The sequence below is a fragment of the Mus pahari genome, chromosome 21, assembly GCF_900095145.1.
Source record: "Mus pahari chromosome 21, PAHARI_EIJ_v1.1, whole genome shotgun sequence".
Classification (NCBI taxonomy): domain Eukaryota; kingdom Metazoa; phylum Chordata; class Mammalia; order Rodentia; family Muridae; genus Mus; species Mus pahari.
In genome coordinates, this window is record NC_034610.1 from 8367724 (window position 1) to 8388619 (window position 20896).

Consider the following 20896-nt stretch of genomic DNA (forward strand, 5'->3'; position numbering starts at 1 on the left):
AACTTTCATCAACTCATTTATGTTATCAGTGGCTTGTATCAGGTGGCGATCCTGGATTTTATGACATTAGCAGGTTTCAATTCGGCCATGCACATTCGTCTATGATTCAATATTACTTAAAGGTACATCATTTTACTTTTTTTTTTTTTTTAAGATTGTGTAGGTACACAAAATGCATACCCTCAGTTCTGCAACTGATTTGGCTACAACATTAACGCTCATAGCAGACTAAACCATATCTGGGGGAGAAAGCCTTTCCCCAAAGGAGACCCATAGAGAATAACCATCGAAGACCAGGTGCTGTATATTACCTTTATTGGGCAGAAAAGGCTTTCTGCAGATTGTCTTTGGCTACTTTGTCAACAGGAAAGTATCCACACAGTTGACTTCACAACACAAAAAGCTACATGTGCTTAAAAAGTAGGCATGTTGCAGAGGGCAGAACAGTTTCCAGTTCAGTTACAATCTGCTGGCTATGGTTTTTCTGTCCTCAAAGTTAACTACTCTAAAGCAACAAGGGAGGACATTAGGACTGTACCTTGTGTCTCACTAAAGTAAGACAGGGGTTGGAAGACTCCAGGATTTCAAAGTCACATATATGTTGTAGAGAAACACGAGATATAGGACCCTAGCAAAGGACTCTGACTGACTGCCAGTCACAAGAAATTGGACCACAGCCCCCTCTCTGTCCCTGGTTTCATAGCGTAGGACACACATCACTACTGTAGGTGTCAAGCAAGAGGCTGTGGAACATGATTATAGGACATGTACTATCGCTCTTATTTGAAAATGGAGTTGTTAGTATCTAGCTTTTATTTATTTTTCCCTTGTCCCAAGAGCCTGCCATGTCGAGCCTAGAAGATCCAGTTGACACCGGTTGTTACAAGTCTCAGCACATGGAGGAAAGTTCAATTCACATGGATGGGGGTGACACAGGTGTCCACGAGGCTATGAGGAGGCTTTGGGCCGTGTCATACTGGCTGTCAGAAATGTCTGTGACTGTAGCAGCCCCTTCATACATCGGAGAACCAGAAGACGAGGACGTGGCGGCTGAGACCGTGTGCGTCAGGGGTGTGTAATGTGCAGGGGAGCCTCGAAAGAACTGAGCTCCCAGCCCGTTGGACACCCCAGCTGTCTGGGAGCCTGGGGTGATGGTACCGTTGCTCACAGACCAGAGGCTGGGGTACTGGCTGAAATTGAGAAAACAGATGTCAGGGGCCCGAACATGAGCTATGATGAGATGTGGGGGAGGGGCCAGTACTTAATTGCATCACATGGCTTTGCAGACTAGTTTTTTCACTATGACCACAGGGATAAAACAAACAGAACCAGGAAGGTACCCATAAGCACAGTGACTGTTATTGTGCCGAGTCCTGCTAAAAGGGACTCTGTGCTCACTGGCAAACAGAATTTGCACTGAGCACCAAGGCTCAGAGCAATGTGTTCCCAACCCCACCCCACCAATCCCCGAATTCACAGAAGAAAGTATTCCTTGGAATGCCATCATTGCTGTCACAGGCTTGTCCAGTGGACAGGGGATTAGTGTGTCAACATGGGCCAATATGCAAGGGACCAGAGCTGGGTTTAGGACCAGTTCTGCTTCTTGATCTTGCCCCATGACTGTTTTTCAAGATGTCTCGGAATCTATAAGATGAGGATGCTGAAATGAGTGTTAAACCCTCTGGCATCTATCTACAAAGGCACTCGGCCTCTAGAGCAAGCCTGGGTAAATCAAGGCAGATTACTGTTTCAGACTAAGACACCAAATTGGGACGAGTGATCAGCACTTGGCTGCCTGCCAATCACTTGCCTCCTTAAGCAAAGTCCTCAGGGCCATTGAGAAGTTTGTCATCTTATGTGTGTTTGCCTTAAGAGCAGGTTAAAGTGGAATTAGTAATTAGTAATGCCTGCCAATAACCCCAACAACTAAAGAGGCTGAGGCAGGAGAATCAAGATCTTGAGCTCTGGACTGTGTAGTGAGTTCAAAGCCAGCCTGACACCCTATGACAAAAACCAAACAAAGCCAACCAAACAACAAAGAAACACTGTGACAACTAAATTCTTGTTAGTAAAGAGCCATCTCCAAAATTCAAACAGCTAGGACCTTAGCTAAATGTTTAATGTTCTAAACCACCAGTGCTCAGTCTGTGGGCTGCGACCCCTTTATCAGATATCCTGCATATCAGATATTTATACTATGTTTAAAATAATCCTATGGTTGGGAGTCACCAAAACATGAGGAACTGTATTAAAGGGTCACAGCACAGGGAAGGTTGAGGACCACTGGTTTAGACATTTGAGGTCAAGGTTGCATGATGGCAAGCTCATTCCTCTGAGAACTGACCGTTCATCATCACACTGACCCAGAATCAGTATCTTCGGGTCCCTTTCTTACTGGAGATGGAGTATTGGCATCTAGCTTTGCAGTTCTTCGCTAGTGTTTCAGTACCCTGGATGGTTAACAAGCCTGAAGGGAACATATCCCCAGCACCCTAGTCTATAATCTGCTCACAGTCTAAACAGTCTTCATCCTCTACTGGTTCTCAGCACAGTAGGTACTAAGGAATTTTTATTCCTTCGTCCATAAAAAAAGTCAATGTGTTGCCTTCAGTGACTAAGGGGTCTACACTGTTTCTTTAAACTACCCATGCCAAATCCATCAGCCTGAGAGACACACACAGACAGAGGCCGGAGCTGCTTAGTCTCTCTTTACATATGGTCGCTCCCCAGACATACATACCTAGAGCCAGCAGGTGGGCTGGCGTTATGACTCACAGGCAGCATGCTGGTGTGGCCAGGCACTCCAAGGCTAGACCAGTTGTCATGGGACTGCAGCATGGACAGGCATGCAGATGAATTGTCGGCATAGGCTGTGGGATGTAGAGAGGGGGAGGTTACCCGACAGGTCTTTCAAAAGGAATAAAATGTTACAAAATGATACCAACTGAACCCAACGCTGCAAACAAGAGCTGCCTGGGTAGAAGCTGAGAGAGCAAGCCCCTAGCCTGCTTAGCCTGCTTAGCTCATCAGCAGGGCAATGTCTATTGTCAGTGTCAATTACTAGAAAGTATATCCCACTTAACCTAAGGTGTCTCTTATCATCCCACAAGGAGATGTCCTTCAGATAGTGGTATTGCTGATCTTTTTTTTATTTTCATGCTATTTATTTATTATTTTTATGGCATTGGGGGATCTGATTCAGAGCCTCTCAAATGCTAGGCAAGGCTGAGCCACTGAGCAACACCTTAGCCTGGAAGGCTTAATTTTAAAAGCAAATAAAAAAAAAAAATAGCTGCCACGTGGGCTCACCTTTTCCATAATGGTGATTCCGCAAGGCTCAGAGAGGCTACGGCAACTATGCCTTCACCAAATTAAAAATATGATCTCCCTGCCTCAGAGCCCAGCCTCTGATGGAGGAGTCTCCAAGACTTTGTGGCCTTTCATTTTGAATCAGTTGTAATTGCTTAATTGTTTTATGGTGTTCCTTGGCCATTTCCCCCCTCCCTTTGGAGCAGACAAAGGTTGGTTCTGAGCAGACAAGTGTTAAAGAATCTGCCAGAGGTCTCAAGCTGTCCTGGGCCTGGCTGTCCATCTTCTGGGTCTAGGGTGGACCTAAAATGTGCCAGTTCTCCGGTGACGACACCCATACTGAGGGCTTGGGTTCTACACCTGGCCAGTCTTTGGTTTGGTCAGGAATGTTTGTATCTGGCTAATCTAATCCACTTTAGAAAGGCTGGTGGAACATCTAAACCAGGGCTCCATTCTGGGGCTCAAGCTATGGCTCCTTGGAAAGGCCCAAACAGCTGTCTTTTGAAAAGCCCAGAGCATGTTCTGAGACACATGGGTCTTGAAATGAAAGCTTCCTTGGGGACCTTTAGTTAAACCACCATCTTAACCAATTCTCTCCAGGAGCCACAAGGAGCTGGTTTCCCTATCTTGCACCCCTATAGAATGCCCCTCCAGAGGGATCCTCCCCCACCCCCACTACCCCCCCCCCAGCTGGTGAATGGAGGTACAGGACCTACTTGGAGAGTTGTTCCGATGAGCATAGGGGCTGGGGTAGGGCGATGACCGCTGGTTCCTTAGAGCCGGGTACCTCTCACAGCCGTGTGTGGAGGGGAGAGAGAGGGAGCCTCCAAACTGAGGGTGGGAGCTGGCAGGCGGGCAGAGGGTGCCAGCACCAGGAACAAGCCACCCCCCTGCTGTGAGAAAAGCATGCTGGGTAACTGGCCCTTGCTTGAGACTCAGTCCTGTCCTAGCTCTAACCCGGGAGACTCTGGAACTGAAGAATAACCGGTACCCCTCCCTCAGTGCAAGCCAAGTTTCAAAGTGTCCATGTGGAGCTTGGGATGCCAGCGCTCTTGAGACGTCTGAGCTTAGCCCATAGCCCTGTCTTACAGGCTTAGACCTAAGACTTCTCCCAACCTTTTGTGAAATTTCAGTTCTGTAGATAAGGTGGCTTTCTATTAACTGAGCAGGAATAGTATGTTAATGGGATCTAGAATGAAGGGAGAGGAACCCAGTGGGCCTCAGGTAGGATTCAGACTGCTCCTGACAGCTCCCCCCCACCCCCCAGCTGCTGAGGCCAGTAGTCATGCTCCTGCCTCAAGAATAGCTAGTGGGTCCATTTCCTATTTGCTCCCTTCGGTTTTGACTCTCCCACATTCTTCCCACCACACCTCCAAGATAGATCTATCCACTGAAACTAATTTGGCTCTCCACTTCACGAGACGGTTCTTCAGACAATACCTGGGGAGCACCCATGTGTCCACACAGGCCCCATACACCGTCCATTTCTTCCTGGTCAGGTGACTACCCAATGAGCCACAATAGGGGCCCTGTTCATTAAATTCACTTGTTAAATCTGTTTAGAAGATGGTATTAAAATACCAGTTTAGAACAGCTGGTCATCATATAGGGGCAGAGTGCTGGGCTGCTCTGGCAGCTACGGAAATGGCCTGCAAGATCCTTCTACCCCTCAGCAACAACTTCAATATTTGGAAATCCCTCCTTGGAAAAAGGGAGGGGCCAGGCCTTTTCTCTCCCTTTGTCCCTGCATAGATCTCTACCCATTACTGCCTAGGAGAACTCCTGAAAAGATATTTTTTAAAGAACTAGCCACCATACAAGCCACCAAAATCAGGAGCCACAGGAACTGAGCAGAAAGGTCGCTCATGTGTGTCTCCAAAGGTAGCCATTCAGTTTTCAGCCACTAACAAGTGGAAGCCGGCTCCAAGGTGGGGGAGGGGGATAGCTGAACCCTCAACATACCCAAGTCTAAACTCCTAGGAGTCCACTCCACCCTGGCTGCTGCAGAAAAACAAACAAATCAAGAGTTCCTTTGCCTACCTGTGTTAGGCAGCTTCCAAAGCAAAAGGCATGCGTTGCCCAGGGCACAAGGCAGAGCCATCCTGCCACCCCCACTATCCCCAAAAAACCAAAGCCTCCCTATGGGTTCTGGTTTTAGCAAGTCTAGGCCTGAAACAAGACAGAGGGATATGGGGGTGCAACAAACCGTACATTGGGAATACCCAGGCTGCTGGCAGTCCCCCGGTTCCTCCATTACATCTTTGTGGTCGTTTCTGCCAAAAAGTATTCGGGATGGTCAAAAGGAGGCCTGCCCAGAGGCGGTGGGTAGCCTTCTTTCCACAGGGTCCTTTGCCCCAGGAGCCCAGTTAGAACTCTCACCTTTCTTTGGCATCAAGGAAGGCTTTAGCAAACGGGTTGTATTTAATTTTAAGGGCTGTAATCTGAAAAAACAAGAAAATGTATTTACTAATACAACGCTAGGTACCAGAGGATATGATTGGGGGATGGGGGGTGGAGAAGCATCCTAGGCCTATCAGCCCAGGGGTTATGATGCTGAGGTAAGAGGACTGTGAACTGAAGGACATCCTGGGCAAGCATCAAATGGGGGTGGGAGGAGGAGACACTACCAAAGAAGAGAAAAGGAAACTGAGGAAGAACAGAACCAAGTTAGAATGTTCAAATGAATGGGGTCTTTGTCTGAAAGCACGGAGAAATTACAAAGAGAAGCAATTTCTAAGTGAAACTCCCAACATAGCCTGGCGTTGCTGTGGAGTTAAGGTCAACAGCGGCAGCCCCAGGGGACTGATGACACATCCCCTATGATTTAGGGTTAGAAGTAAGAGCCCTTGACAGCCTTTGGCAGGGCTGAGATCAAGGGCTCTCCCCTAGCCTCTCCAGATCTTAAACCCGGGGAGCTGTGGCTTGAGCTTCTTCGTTGTAGATGTGTTAGATCCTTTGAGACTAGCAACACGCTCAAGTGAGTATTTTAGAGTTTTTCCCTCTTAGCCGTAGAAGTGGTAAATCTGAACTAGATCTTGCCTGTCTTCAGGATTGTGGGTCTATCTCCCAGTTCCCAGGACAAGTGGGGTGAGGGGCCTCCCTTCCGAAGCCTCACCTCCTCGTTCTGGTAGGCAGTCACAGCTATGAACTGGGTCTCGGGAAAGCAGTGGCTGGTGATCATGCGCTGCGGGCCCCCAACTCTCACGATGTGAATCCGAGGTTCATACTTATGCAAGGAGTTTAACATGATCTGCAGGAGACACAGAGCCAGAATGGAGACCTGCACCTACCTTAATACCGCAGCAGCATCCACAGGAACTGCTCAGGAAGAAACGTGGATCCCAGGAAACTGCCAGCAGTATGGAGGGCATGGGGTCCATTTTACACATCTGCTTCCCACAGATGGTCTGGAACTGGGATGGGAGGTAAGCTATACACCATTAAACCCTGTCGGCATAAGGCCACAAACAACTTTAAATGTCTGGCTTGGTCGCAACTTGGAGTGAGTTTTCTTGGAACAGGCCCCAATTAAAGACTTTTCAGAAGGGTGGAATGTGCACATTTGTGCAGACTAGTCAGTGTTCCCTTTTGACTTTAAAGTGACTGAGGGATTCGGAATCAATGCTCACCTAGGGCCAGAGCCAGTTCCCAAGCCACAGACCTTCATCAACCCTTCCAGGGCGAGTGAGAACTTCCAGTTCCCGTTGCCAGGCCCTGCTTAACCCTCATCAGCTTAATATAAACAGTACTAAAGATTTAATTGGGGAAGGCCACGGTGGCTTCTGTGGGGCTGACGAAGGCTGGTGGAGTCTTTCTAAGCTCCCAGCCATCTCTTTCCTCCAGCCTGGGGCCCAGCGCCTGTCTCACACACTGGCTTACCTGTCCCCCTCCATTGAGCTTGTTGGTGAGTTTGACTTTGCTGAAAGACACGGGTGCCTTCATCCAGTGAGCCCCAAAATTGGGCGAGTCTGGGTGGATGTAGACGCAGCTGGGCGCCTGAGGCTCTGGTTTGCCCCCAGGTACCCACTCCCCGTTCACATACTTCCAGCGGTGGTTGTCAGCCGTCACGAAGTCCAGCAAGAAAGAGTACATGGCATTGGGGTCCAGGCCTGACACATTTACCTTCAGCACCGGGAACATCCTCCTGTAAAAGGACAGCGCACGGCAGGAGGACCCATCCGTTGGAGAGGGGGAGCCTGCACTAAGTGTTTGATGCCCGCCAAAGAGGAGGACCCCAGACAACCGGTCGCCTTTGCCTGAGCTTTCTCAGTCCTGGAGCCAAATCCTCTCCCCCACTAAGCCCACGGGCTCTTGAGACAGCAGAGGGACAAATCCAGCCAAGGGTTTCGGGTCCCCCGCCCCCAGGCAAACCTGGTCACACCAGTGTACACCTAGGAACCCTAGAGTTTGAATGCCTCCTTCCTCCTCAGGTTTCGGGGGTGGGGGTGGGAAAGTTCCCGAGAAACCAGGGTCAGGAATCCTCTGGGGAGCTGTTAACTCAGCGGGAAGAAACAAAGTCCGCTGGTTGGGAAGAAAAGACGCTCTCCCGGAGGCGAGGGGCACTCTCCAGGTCCCAGACTGCCGGCTTGCAGCACGCACCTACCTGCCGTTCTTGGTCACAATCATCTCGTTAGTTAGCTCCTTGAAACGCAGCCACAACTCGCTCTCCTCCAGGCCCACTCGCAGTTCGCGTTCGGTGGGGTCGCCCTTCTCGCTGCCCGCCTGCAGCTCGCTCTCCACGGCGCTGAGCAGGTGGTCCACTCGGTACTGCAGGCTCTTCCCTGCGCTCTCTGTGCCGGGCGAGCTCATCCTCCCTCCACCCTCTCCACCGCCCAGGAGTCTTGACTCCCTACCCAACAGCCACCTTCACTTCTCTGGCCACCGCTTTTCCAAGAAAAAGGGTCACACTGCTGAGCCCGAAGATTACACCTGGGTCCCAGCACATTCGCCAAAGGAGCACCGCGATCGGGATGAGGGGGGGAAGGGGCGGGGATGGGGGGAGAGGGCCTGGGGAGCCGTGGCTCCACTTGAACTCCCGCAAGGCGCGACAAGAGTAAGTCTCTGGGGGAGAGAAAATGGGTCCCCTCCCCATAAATACAGCCGAGGTGGCCTCGCAGGGGGGCGCGGCGGATTGGGCGGGACACCCTTTGAAGTACAGAGCAGCTGCCCATTGGCGGTGCGCGGCCATATCAGACCGGCCGGGCGGGCCCGGAGGCTGGGGGCCAACAATAGACTCCCGCGCGAGCTTCCTGTAAGGAAAGCGTCGGGCGCAGTCCCGACACCCCCGCCCTCCCCCAAATGTTTGCACCTCCATCAAAGCAGCGGGGCGGACCCTGGGGGTGGGGAGGGCGAGAAGCCCGGCCGGAGCCACCCAGGACCCAGGCTCCCAGAGCCACTGCTAAACTCTCCACTCCCACGCGCTGTCCAAGCGCACACCAGCGCCTGCGACTTTGTCCCGCGGAGTGTCCACGCTGCGCGCACCTGTGCTGGACTACAGCGGATCGGCGTCTCCCGGGTCTCCTTGACCTCTCCGAAGCCTCAGCCTCCCCAGGTGTGGCAGCTTTGGGACGCGTCCCCTCGCCCCGTGGACTGCCACTAACTCCCACCTCGGCGTCCGGGTCCCCCACGACCTTCACCTGCGTGGAGAAGGAAGCTCAATGCGGATCTGTCCAGAGAGGGAAATAGACGAACAGATAGCGACCCTAGTAGGAGGTGTCCTCGCGTCCCACATAAAAGTTGGACTTTGACGGTGGATGCGCCTGCACCGAATGTTGCCCCGGGAGTCCCTGGTCTCTTTGCTCCGGGGATTGTTGGAACGCACGCTGCGCGCGTTTCCCTACCCGCCTCGCAATGCGGTGTGGGCAGCAGTTGGTTTATTACCTCTCGGTGAGAACCTCTGCCGGGAGAGTGAGGGGAAGGTGACAAAGAGCAGGAAATAGTTCAATGGGGTCTCTTTAAACAATAACATTCCTCTAAAACGGGAGCCCAGGAAGCGGGAAGGAAGCTAGAGCTGCGCCCAGCTCTTTAACGAGAGTCTGGGTTCCAGCCTCCGTTTCCCCGTCTTCCACTCGCCCATCCCACCCTGCAGCTCCTTGGAAGAGGCCCCTGAATCAGGTGGGGGCACTCAGTTCTGAGTTCGTTGTCTCTCAGAGAGTCTCCCTGGGTTCGGAGTCTTTGGGTTCGGAGTTGTGGAGCAAGCCAGGCCCCCCAGGCTCCGGGTTCTACCTGCCCCTACTTCTGAGCGAGCGGGTTTTCCAGGAGCTAACCTGGGGGGGGGGGAGTACTCCGGAGTGGAATGTCTTAGACTCCCCTCCTCTGCCCTTTCCCACTGACTACTGGGGTGCTCAGTTGCTTTTCTGTGGTCTAGGATATAAAGAAATCTCTGGCTGAGAGGAGAGGGGTGCTTCTTTCTACAGACACCAAAAGGCTCTTATTTGCGCCCAACCCCGACCCTCCTGCAACGCGCACCAGCCAGTTTGTGTTGTGGGTTTGCAGAAGTACACAGGGGAGATTTCACCTTTTCTCCCTCGGAGACACTAACGCCTGAGATTCCCTGGAACTAGGAATAAAACTTGGTGGAGGGGAACGTGAAAGTCAAGGGAGGCTGATATATATATAGTCACTGACGTGTCTAACCTCAGGCGTGAAGGCGGAGCCGGTCCTGGGAAAGTTGTTGCTCAAAAGTGGATTTTCTCCATCGTCCAGGAAGCTGGTGGAAGATTGCTCTGGAACTGTTCTCCAAACAGGAGGAGGCAAATAAATGGTGTTACTTTCTCTACCGTGAGCAGTGAAATCTCTTCACTCCACAGTGCCTCAGTGAAGCCACATCCCTGGTTTCTGGGCTAGAAGCGACTCTTTCAAGGCTTAGCTATTCTGTCCCTACCCTTTTCTGTGATTAATTTCTGATCTTTGTCCCCAGAAAGTTATCCTCAGCCTTTTCAAGGAGGGCTGCGGTGCATGACAGTTTACAGCCAAAAACATCCTCTAGGCCAGCTGTAAAGAATTCCCAGTTAATAACCTGCGCTTCCTTGGGAGAGGCGTGGCCTGGCCACTGCTCGCTGCTGCTCTCTCCAGTTGGCCAGTCCTGGAGAAGCCTCGACTATCCCAGAAAAGCTTTGTGCCTGAGCCTCCTCAAGGCAACATTCCCACCAAGAGCAAACAAAGGAAAGGGCCCAGGAACCATAAATGTATGCCCGTGACAATTCTGACGACGGGGCAGTTTCCCTGGTCTCACCCCATTTCAGACAAAACCCCCATTCCTTTGGAGCTAGTACAGAGAAAAGGAGCCATCCTGGGTCTTGACCTCACAACTCCCAGAGTCTTCTCTCTTGAAAGAAGGGGAAGGGAGTGGGTAATATGTAATATAATATAATATGATATAATATAATATATATCCATGCTGCAGAACACAGATACATGAGCCCTAATAACTTCAGGTTCCAGGATACCAACCTAGCCCTTCTCCACTTCCTGTCTTCCCCAAGCTGATCAGGCAGACACAGGATCCCCAAATCCCAGATCAATGCAGAGACATCTTCAATGATAACAATCCTGCCATCAAACAATGAAAGAAAATGATGGCTTCAGTCTGGCCTTTTAAAGGGGGGGCACAATTCTTTAGACTGCTTAACATTGAACTTTAAAGGGGACATTAGATTGTCTTGGGTGGCCCGGGTTTTGTAGAAAAGAAAATAGAAGGGCCTTTGAAATGAGCCAGTGGGACTATATGTCGCTGGTCACTGTGACCGTGGGAAGAGAATCACCAGGCTCTAGAGGGTTCTAAGCTGGAAGCAGGAGGGAGGTGCTGCCCTGTTGGAGGGCAAAACTGGGCAAGGGGCAGCTGAAGGTCTTCTCAGGTCCAATCTGATTCTAGATGTCCTCAGGAGCCAGAGTTCTGGTGGTTTAGGGACAGGAGTTGACACATTGAAACAAACAAACCAGCCATTTCTCCGGAAACCTCCCAGCTCTCTGAATCCAAGATTCAAGAGGGGACTCTGGCCACTGGCTTGGTACCTTCTAGGGTGGGTAGTTTGAGTCTCTATAGCTTCCACACCTAAGCTTTCCACGCCCGGTCAGGAGTGAGTCAAGGAAAGCTCTAGTGTTTCATTTCTTGTCTCGGTGAGGCAAGCCCCCAGGGCAGCAGTGCCTGGGAATGATGGGCCCTGCCTAGTTTCCATGTCTCCTGCTCCTCCCCTGAGGTGTTTCATCTCTGGTCCTTCTGCATGGATCGAATGGTGCTGCGTGACATATCTGCACCACACCACCCTGTCACTTTGTCTCTAAGTCACTCTTTGGCTTTTACTGCCTCCCGTGCAGGTTTTATTTCTTTGCTGCTGTCCCTTTGAGTTTCAGGCAGTCCCTGTGCAGGTTTTATTTCTTTGCTGCTGTCCCTTTGAGTTTCAGGCAGTCCCTGGTCCCCCTGAGTCTCTGCCATGCTATTCCAAGGTCTTCTGTGGTAGCCTCTTGCTCCTTGAGGGTGCTTGTGTTTCCTAGAGGCCACCAGGTACTGCCTTATACTTAGGCCTGACTGCTGTTCTCAGGGGACCACTGTGGGTTATTTCTTTCTAGTCTCGGGCTTGTCTCCTGGCCTCTCCATTAGCCCTTGGCTCTTTGCTGGAGACTCCTTGTGGTTTCTCCTTCCTCCGCCCAACCCTGGCTAAGTCTGACAAAAGGGAATCTTACATAGATGCCTCATCTCTCGTCTTTTTGAACTAAGGGATGGTCATGGAAGGCAGATAGATGTCACTGTGTCCAGGAGGAGCAGCCACCACCGCACTGCTGTGGTGTGTGAACTACCGCCCGACCCAGACCTGGTGGCCCTGTACACCTTCTAGAGTCAGGTGCCACAGAAGCCCGGGCACCTTTTTTTCTATCTGTGTTGTTCTGTTTCCTCAAGAAAGAGCTATCTCAGAGAAAGCAGAGGCAGACAGAGGCAGGCTCAGAGTTACTCCAGAAATCATTACAGGCGCTCAATCATTTAGTGAGTAGTTGTGCACAGGAGGTGTGATTTCTTCTTCTTCTTCTTCTTCTTCTTCTTCTTCTTCTTCTTCTTCTTCTTCTTCTTCTTCTTCTTCTTCTTCTCTCTCTCTCTCTCTCTCTCTCTCTCTCTCTCTCTCTCCCTTCTCCCCTCCCCCACCCCCTCTCCCTCTTCTCCCTCCATTATATCCAATCCACACGTCACAGCAGGCTCTTGGCTCCAGCTAGTACCTGGCATACACCTAGGACAGTGGAAATAACAGAAGAGTAGGGTGCCAAGCCCCCTCGAGAACCTGGGTCAAGTGTACAAAGCTTCTCCAGGTCCAGGGGCCACTGGAATCCTCACCGCCTAGAGTGCTTGTGAAAGCTGAAAGCCGGGACCGCGGGAGGAGAACCGCAAACTGAGACAGAGCCTAATTTAAATGACAGAGAAGACTCGGCAGCTACTACGAAAGAACTGCGGAGGGGAGTTCAGAGGTCAGAGCTGCAAGTATTTTTGTGAGACATTGCAGAGCTGATAAAGAATGGGAAGGCTGGGGGATGAGCCCAAAGGAGGACTCTGAGAGGGCAGGCTTCTTAGACAGGAGGAGATTTGGTGATCTCCAGAATCCTGGTAGAAGGAATTTGAAGTCCCACAAAAATCCTGGAAGAACACTGATTTAGAGGTTTTTAATAGGAATTTCCAGGAAGCATTCGACGGAAAGACGGGAACAGGAACAGGAACATGATGGACTTGTGACAGTATCCCAGGTCGGCGACCAGCGGGGGAGGTGGAGCAGAAACTGCTGGCCGCTTCCAGGAGGAGAGGGTGTGAAGAAGGTGGCTGCGCCCACCTGCTGACAGCCAAGCAACAGGAAGAACCTTAAGAGGAGGCGAGTTGGGGAGTGCCCCCGGGGAAAGCTTTGCCCGCAGGAAGCAGGAGGGTTAAGATAAATCTCCACACATATCAAGGGCAAGCCTGATTTAAAAAAAAAAAAAAAAATAGGGAGGGGGCTGTTAGCACACTCTTGAGAACAGATTCAGAATCAGAGGCTCCCAACACCAGACTCCACCGAGCTGAAGAGCCGAGAGAGGAAAGCCCACTTGGATGTCTGCATTAGCGCAAGCCACGACCCACAACCAGGCTTCCAGACCAGTCCCAACGCCGAATACCAGAAAGCCTATTGTATGCAGGGAAGAAGTAGGTACAAGTCATTTAGAGGAACAACCCCCGTAAGGGGGTAGCAGTCTTTCTGTGGATAAGGCACCTAAAGCTGGGAGAAAGGAGTGGAAAATGAGAGGAAGTTTTGACTTCAGATCTATCTTCATTTAAATATATTTTATTTCCACGGAAACACGTTAAGAATATAAAAAGTAAAAGTAAGGTTCTTTGCTTTTTCCTCTTGCTAGCTCACCACGTTCACACAAATAGTTACAAAAGGAAGTTGACCTGAGGAGGGTAAAGGGGATGGACTTGGCTACTTTTTTTTTTTTAAGGCAAGGTAGCCCAGGCCAGCCTGAAACTCACTATACAAACCAGGCTGGCCTTGAACTGCCACTGCTTCCTGAATTCCATGATTAAAGATCTTTCCCATCATGACCATCGACTCCGTTTATTTATGTATGTATGTATTTATTTTTAATTTTTCAAGATAGGGTTTCTCTGTATAACCCTGGCTGCCCTGGGACTTGTTCTGTAGACCAAGGCTGGCCTCAAACTCACAAAAAATCCACCTGCTTCTGCCTCCCCAGTGCTGAGATTAAAAGCCCGTGCCACCACTGCCCAGCTACCAGTGACCAGGTCTATGCTGTCCCCAAGGAAACAATTCCAGAGCATCAGAAGATGTCACCTCAGTGATGCTGGTATCTTCTTAATCACAGCTGATTCTTCAGCCCGACCTGAACCACAGAATCTTCATTCAAAACATCGAATCGAATCGATGGCCAGAACAGATTTTGCCTCCCTCTGAAACTTGACAAGCCAGGCCTCTGTCTTCAAATACACCACTGTTCCAGGCTCCCACAGAGCACCCCTCTGAGTGTTCCATGGCTTTTCCAGCCCCAAATTCAAATTCCACCATCATCTCCCTGCAGCAAACCCCCACCCTGTACCAATTTCTAGAGTAGTTAGAGTTTCTATCGCTGAGATAAAACAGCAGGGCAAAAACCAGTCTGGGGAGAAACGGTTTATTTCACTTATAACTTGTACCTCCAGCGGGGTCAGGGCAGGAGTCTGAATGCAGGACCTTGAAGCAGAGCCCTTGGAGGAGTGTGGCTTAGTGGTTTGCTCCTGTAGGAAGTTCTCAGCCAGACACCAGCTCCGGGGTAGCATCACCCTCCCACATCATTTATTAATCAAGAACATGCCCTAAAGGTTTGCCTACAGGCTGATTTTTTTTTTTTTTTTTTTTTTGGTTTTTCGAGACAGGGTTTCTCTGTGTAGCCCTGGCTGTCCTGGAACTCACTTTGTAGACCAGGCTGGCCTCGAACTCAGAAATTCACCTGCCTCTGCCTCCCGAGTGCTGGGATTAAAGGCATGCGCCACCACACCGGGCAACAGGCCGACTTTATGGAAGCAATTTCTCAACTGAGGTTCCCTCCTCTTAGATGACTCTAAGGACATCAAGTTTGCAAACCAACTGGGGATAGTTCAAATGACATCAGCAGGAAAATCCATCTTCTCTCTTAACCGTGATTTTTTTTTATTTTTATAATTTATTTTTGATTATGTGTGATGGTACCTGAATAGTGTGTGGGAGGGGCCCCGGATTAGGCACACAACACACCCAAGTACCAATTTCCAACACGGAGTAAACCTTTATTAAGCAGGGCAAAGAGACAAGGTTGCTGAATCTGAATTTGGCAGGAAATAGCTTTGTAGGAGTTAATTTTAAGAGGGAAAAAAAAAAGGGAAGTCTGTGTTAGAATGAGCTGGGGTGGGTTGGTAGGCTCTGACTGCAGATTTTAATTAAGGTAGCTAAGTGGACGGACGTTTTTGATTGCTGGACTTTGGTGAGGTGACCAGCTTCAGGAATGAGGCAGCATAAGAAAGTGGCCAGATAAGGGAATAGACCTTGGTGGTTACCTTCAGGAATGTGAGCTAATATTTAGGGGAAAGGCAAGGCCTGCTGGTGCCATGTTTGCTCTTCTCAGGCCTTCAGTGTGTGTGTGTGTGTGGGGTATATGTTATGGAATGTGTATGTGTATGTGTGTGGCTGTGTGTATGCATGTGTGTAATGTGTAGTAGGGTGTGTGTTTGTGTGTAAGTGTGTGTGTGTGTGGTATATGGTATGGAATGTGTATGTGTATGGCTGTGTGTATGCATGTGTGTAATGTGTAGTAGAGTGTGTGTATGTGTGTTTTGTGTAAGTGTGTGTGTGTGTGGTATATCGTATGGAATGTGTGTGTATGCATGTGTGTAGTGTGTAGCAGGGTATGTGTATGTGTTTCTGTGTGTGTCTGTGTGTATGTATATGCGTAGTGTGTAGTAGGGTATCTGTGTGTGTCTGTGTGTTTCTGTGTGTGTCTGTGTGTGCATACACATACATGCACACACGCATGTGTGATAGGGTGCCTCCAGAAGCCAGAGGCATCAGATCTCCCTGGAGCTGGAACTACAGGCAGTTTTGAGCTAACTTGGACACTGGAAACAGAACTCCTCTCCAGCCCCCCAGGACTTTATTTCAGAGAATAATTCATTTGTTAGTTTGTTTTGTTTTTCAATCATGGCAGTACACGTGGTGGCAGAGAGGAGGCAGGTCTCTGTGAGCCTGAGTCTAAGTCTGGTCTACACAGCCAGTTTCAAGCCAGCCAGAGCTGTGTAACGAGACATAACATTGTGTGCACATGTGTGTGTAAGTGTGTATTTATGTGTGTGGACACAGCCCTCACCATAGAAGCAGAGGGTGCAAATTATGGGGGTCAGATCTCTCCTTCTGCCATGTGGACTCCAGGAATCAAATTCCCACACCCCAGATGAGAGCTTTGGATCCCCCTGAAACTTGAGGTATAGACAGCTATGGTCTGCCACGAGTGAGCTGGGACTTGAACCCAGACCTCTGGAAGAGCAACTTGTGTTCTTAACCTCTGAGCCATCTCCCCAGCCCCTCTGGCTTTGGTTTTAATCCACTATGGAACATCTCTTAGAATTTTGTCCCTGAGGTGATGATCATCCCACAAATGGATGAAAGTCCAAAGAGGGCCATGTGTCACCCCTCCAGGCCACTGGTAAATGTGGGACTCCAGCTCCATGACAGCTGGGGACCCAGAGGTCTTCAGAAACAGGATCAGGAGAGTCCACTGAGGTAGGACAGGATCAGCTTTGCTCTCCTACCCAGCCACTATCTCTATGCTACCACGACAAGGTGGGTTTTTCTTATTGTTGTGATTATTTTATATTTTGTTTTACTTTAGTGTATGGGTTTGGGTATTCTGCTTGCATGAATGTAAGCATATCACATGTGTAGTGGCCATGAAGGTCAGAAGAGGGCATCAGACCCCCTGGAACTGGCCTTGTAGATGTTTGTGAGCCACCATGTGAGTGCTGGGAATCAAACCCAGGGCCCTTTGCAAGAGAAAAAAAAAAAATGCACTAAGACATTTCTCCAGCCTCGGTTACAAGGTATTGAAGAGAAAGAGATTGAGATATGCTCAACCATTAAAGTCAAATATTCCCAAACCTAGAAGATTCAAGTCTTAAACACTTCGGGTCACAAGCATTTTAGCCAAGGGATCCTAAACAGTATAAACAGTTGGCTAGTTTCCAACCTGCTGGGTCTGTGCTATGCATGCTGACCTCTGCTGTTCAGAACAGTGCTAATGGGGCTGTGTTTACTCAGACCAATTTTCTTTTTGCTCACCTGCTGATGAGGGATGAAAGCCACAGCCTGCCTTCCTTTCCTTCAGCTCCTCCCTCCTCCCACCCAGTCCTTCTTCCTTCTGTCAGTCCTTCCTTCTGTCCCTCCTTCCTCAATACCATGTTGACCAGGCTGGTCTCGAACTCATGGGCTCAAAATGTTTTCCCACCTCAACCACCCTAAAATCTGATATTCTTATTCATTCCCCTTCTTCCTCTCTCCCTCTCCCCACCTCTCCTTTCTTCTCTCCCACCCCACCCTCCCACCTCTCTTTCTTTCCCTCCCACTCTCTTCTCTCTCCCTTTCCCCTATCCATCCTTTCTCTCCCTCCCTCCTTCCCTTTCTTTCTCCTCTCCCTCCCTCCTCTATTTTCCTCTCTCTTCTCTCTCCCTCCTTCCCTCCTTCCCACCCTTTCTGTTCCCCCCCATACACACACACACACACACACACACACACACCTCATGAGTATCCTTACTGTACCGACATGCTAACTGTACTCAATGTATTTTTCAGTGTGGAATGAAGAAACTCTATGACCACCTTATTTTCTGACCTCATCCCTAGCTGGACCCTGTAACTAGCTTTCTGATTTTTCCCAAGAGCTCGGACACCTCATCCATGGAATCATATACTTCTACAGATTACAATTCTGTTTCCAGTATAACTTGACAGTCCATTTTCCTCCTTAAATATTTATATAATTGTTCCTTCAACTTCATCATACTCTTCTCAGGTGTCAGCTTTTCTTACTGTGTCTTAAAGTTAGTCACAGACTGTCTCTTTGAAGGGCTATAAAATGAAGAGGGTGGAGGCAACTGTATTCCTGAAATATCAGCTGGCTCCCAGGTGGCCAGTGGTGACATGCCTCAGGAGGTGTGGGCAAGAAAGCAAGGGCTGGAACATAGCTTCCGTTTCCTTTTGAGGAACCTGCAAATGCCAGTTCAGAACCTGGGTCTGTCTCCTCCTGGGGACCTTCTGAGACTGAGACAAGAGTCTCACTTAAAGTTAAAAGGTATTCAGGTATCTTTAAAGTTCTATTTACTGGGCTGAAGAGATGGCTCAGTGGTGCAGGCTACCTTTGCTCTTGAGAGCCCCCAAGTTTGGTTTCCAGCACCCACACAATCCCCAGTTCACAACCACCTGTAATTGCAACACCAGGAGATTGGACATGTCTGGCCAATCACACACACACACACACACACACACATTTAAAATTTTTTTTTTAATTCTGTTTATTCATAGAGGAAATGTTTGCAAACATTAAACACAGCTACGTTTTCCTGTAGCATTTAAACGGTATACAATATGATGGGGCTGGAGAGATGGCTCAGAGGCTAATCTCACTGGCTGCTCTTCTAGGGGTCCCAGGCTCAACTCTCAGCCCTGACATATCAGCTGAGAAACACTTGTAGTTACAGTTCTAGGGGATCCCTCATCCCCGTCTGGACTCCTCAAGCAGGGTGTGTATGTGCTACACAGACACCTGTACACATAAGATAAAATTAAAAGTTAGAAACTGTGATAGCTTTATACTTTTATTCCGCCCTTGTGTGGGTCAAGCTTCTCCTACAGTATTTCACAGGAGTGGAAATGAAGTGGAGCCTGGTGCTGTCCCTAACTTCAAAAGAAAAGGCCACACTAGCTCACTGTTGAACACACAGGTTTCTTACATATATTTAAACACAGGCTTAGTTCAAAAATTACCCCTCCTTTCAAATTTTGCTATTTTTTTTTTTTTATCGTGGGAAGAAGTTACCGAGATGGGGAGAATGTTACTAGATTCGGTTTGCTACTGTGTTTTTAGGAGTGTTGCCTGGGTCAGGAGGGACAACTGTGTAGCTCTGGCTTTGTGACTGAGGATACACTGCCCTCCCAGGGGGAGCTGGGAACTGTTCCTTAGGCCCTCTCTCTAGAGAATCTATGTTTGAGTTGTTGTCTCCTCCCTGTGCATCTGCAGGCTTCAATGGCTGAACCGTGTGCCTAACATTTTCTTAGAGGGAGAAAGACAGTTGTGGGTTTGGCTGAATTGTTATAGGACTCTTAGGGGTTTCTACCTCTTAAAAAGATTCTCTAAGAATCTGATCTCCCTCCCTCCCTCCCTCCCTCCCTCCCCTTCCCTCCCCTCCCTNCCTCCCCTCCCCTCCCCCTCTCTTTCTCTCGTTGTCCTTCCCTGTCCAGCCAGGGGAACTGGCTTCAAACTCAGAGATCCACCTGCCTCTGCCTCCTGAGTGCTGGACCACAACATCTGGATGAAAAAAATTTTAAACTATTCTTCATCTTTTATGTGTACCGGTGTTTTACTTGCATGAATGTCTGTGTGCCATATGCATGCATTACCCACGGAAGCCAGAAGAGGGCATCAGTCCCCTGACACTGGAATCACAGCTGTGCGCCACCATGTGGGTTCTGGGAACTGAACCCAGGTCTTCTGCAAGAGCAGCCAGGGCTTTTAAGTGCTGAGCCATCTCCTCGCCCCCCTTTATTAGTATTCTTGCAATTCTGAGGATTGAACCCAGGGCCTTGAGCATCAAATGAAGCAGTCGTCCACTCAGCCACATCCCCAGACAATGCTGTCATTTCTATTCGTGTTTGTGATTTGGGGGTTTCCCTAAATCTGAGGGTTGATATTTTCCACCCCTTCTGGAAATTCCTTTCTGTTCAGCACAGCACCTTCCACAGCTTCTCCGCCATCGCTGCTGGACCTGGGGTTCAGCTCCACCAGGCTATTAAGGCCAACACTTTGTCTCTGGTGCTCACATCTGATCACTTCTCTGCCCTCTCTGGTTCACACATTCCATCTTTGGGTATGCCTAACCCAACCCCTTGTTGGAATCTACTTCCACTCTTTATATTTTCCTACTTATAACGTTCATTTGATTTAATCAAACACCCTTGGCTCGTTTTCATGCCTCCTGATCCTTATGCATAATTTGAAAGCTCTTTTAAAAATAATTTTTAAGGGCTGGAGGGATGGCTCAGCAGTTAAGAGCACTGGCTGCTCTTCCAGAGGTCCTGAGTTCAAGTCACAGGAACCACACGGTGGCTCACAACCACCTGTAAGGAGTTCTGATGTCCTCTTCTGTCATGCAGGCATACATACAAATAGAGAACTCATATGCATAGATAAATAAATCTTGAAACAATTTTTAAGAAAGAAAACAAGCTTATTTTATTTAAGACGCTGCAAAGAGAGCACCAGGCAGAAGAACCATGAGTCAGAAGAAGTGGACAGCCATAGGCTGGAGCCTCATGTTTGAGTCTGCTCAGCCTGCTGTTGCTGCCCACTGTGATGCCTGTCTGACCGTTTCCGTCATCTGAATTCACAGTTCAGGCTCTGCATGATGGTGTCTCCTTTACAATGAAAGAATGAGGGCTGGAGAGATGGCTCAGCGGTCAAGAGCACTGAGTGTTCTTCCTAGAGTCCTGAGTTCAAATCCCGACAACCACATGGTGGCTCACAACCATCCGTAATGAGATCTGACGCTCTCTTCTGGAGTGTCTGAAGACAGCTACAGTATATTTACATATAATAAATAAATAAATTTTAAAAAATAATAATGAAAGAACGAAGTGCCAGGCATCTCATGTCAGGCACGAGCATCTTTACCGGATACCAACCTCGCTGCTTATCATAACGCAGAACCAAAGAAAAAGAAAGCTGTCATGTCCTGTTTGGACTTTATCAAATGACTGTTAAAAAAGAAGAAGAAAGAAAGAAAGAAAGAAAGAAAGAAAGAAAGAAAGAAAGAAAGAAAGAAAGAAAGAAAAGAAAAAAC

General features: G+C 49.1%; 1 protein-coding gene across 3 annotated transcripts; it reads right to left on the reverse strand.

Annotated features, from left to right (window-relative positions):
• Nucleotides 1–293: 293 nt before the first annotated feature.
• Nucleotides 294–8226, reverse strand: Tbxt (T-box transcription factor T). 3 transcript variants are annotated; one of them, XM_021221552.1, is made up of 8 exons: nucleotides 7913–8226; nucleotides 7189–7453; nucleotides 6425–6559; nucleotides 5689–5750; nucleotides 5521–5582; nucleotides 4026–4199; nucleotides 2741–2870; nucleotides 294–1190 (listed from the first exon to the last, which is right to left on the reverse strand). In XM_021221552.1, the coding sequence occupies exons 1-8, from the start codon at nucleotides 8116–8118 to the stop codon at nucleotides 914–916; spliced, it is 1311 nt and encodes a 436-aa protein (XP_021077211.1). In that variant the 5' UTR covers nucleotides 8119–8226; the 3' UTR covers nucleotides 294–913. The 3 variants fall into 3 exon arrangements, with proteins under 3 accessions (XP_021077211.1, XP_029388981.1, XP_021077212.1); XM_029533121.1 differs by having other exon boundaries at nucleotides 914–1190; nucleotides 4026–4202; nucleotides 7913–8193; XM_021221553.1 differs by lacking the exon at nucleotides 4026–4199 and having other exon boundaries at nucleotides 914–1190; nucleotides 7913–8193.
• Between the last annotated feature and the right edge of the window lie 12670 nt (nucleotides 8227–20896).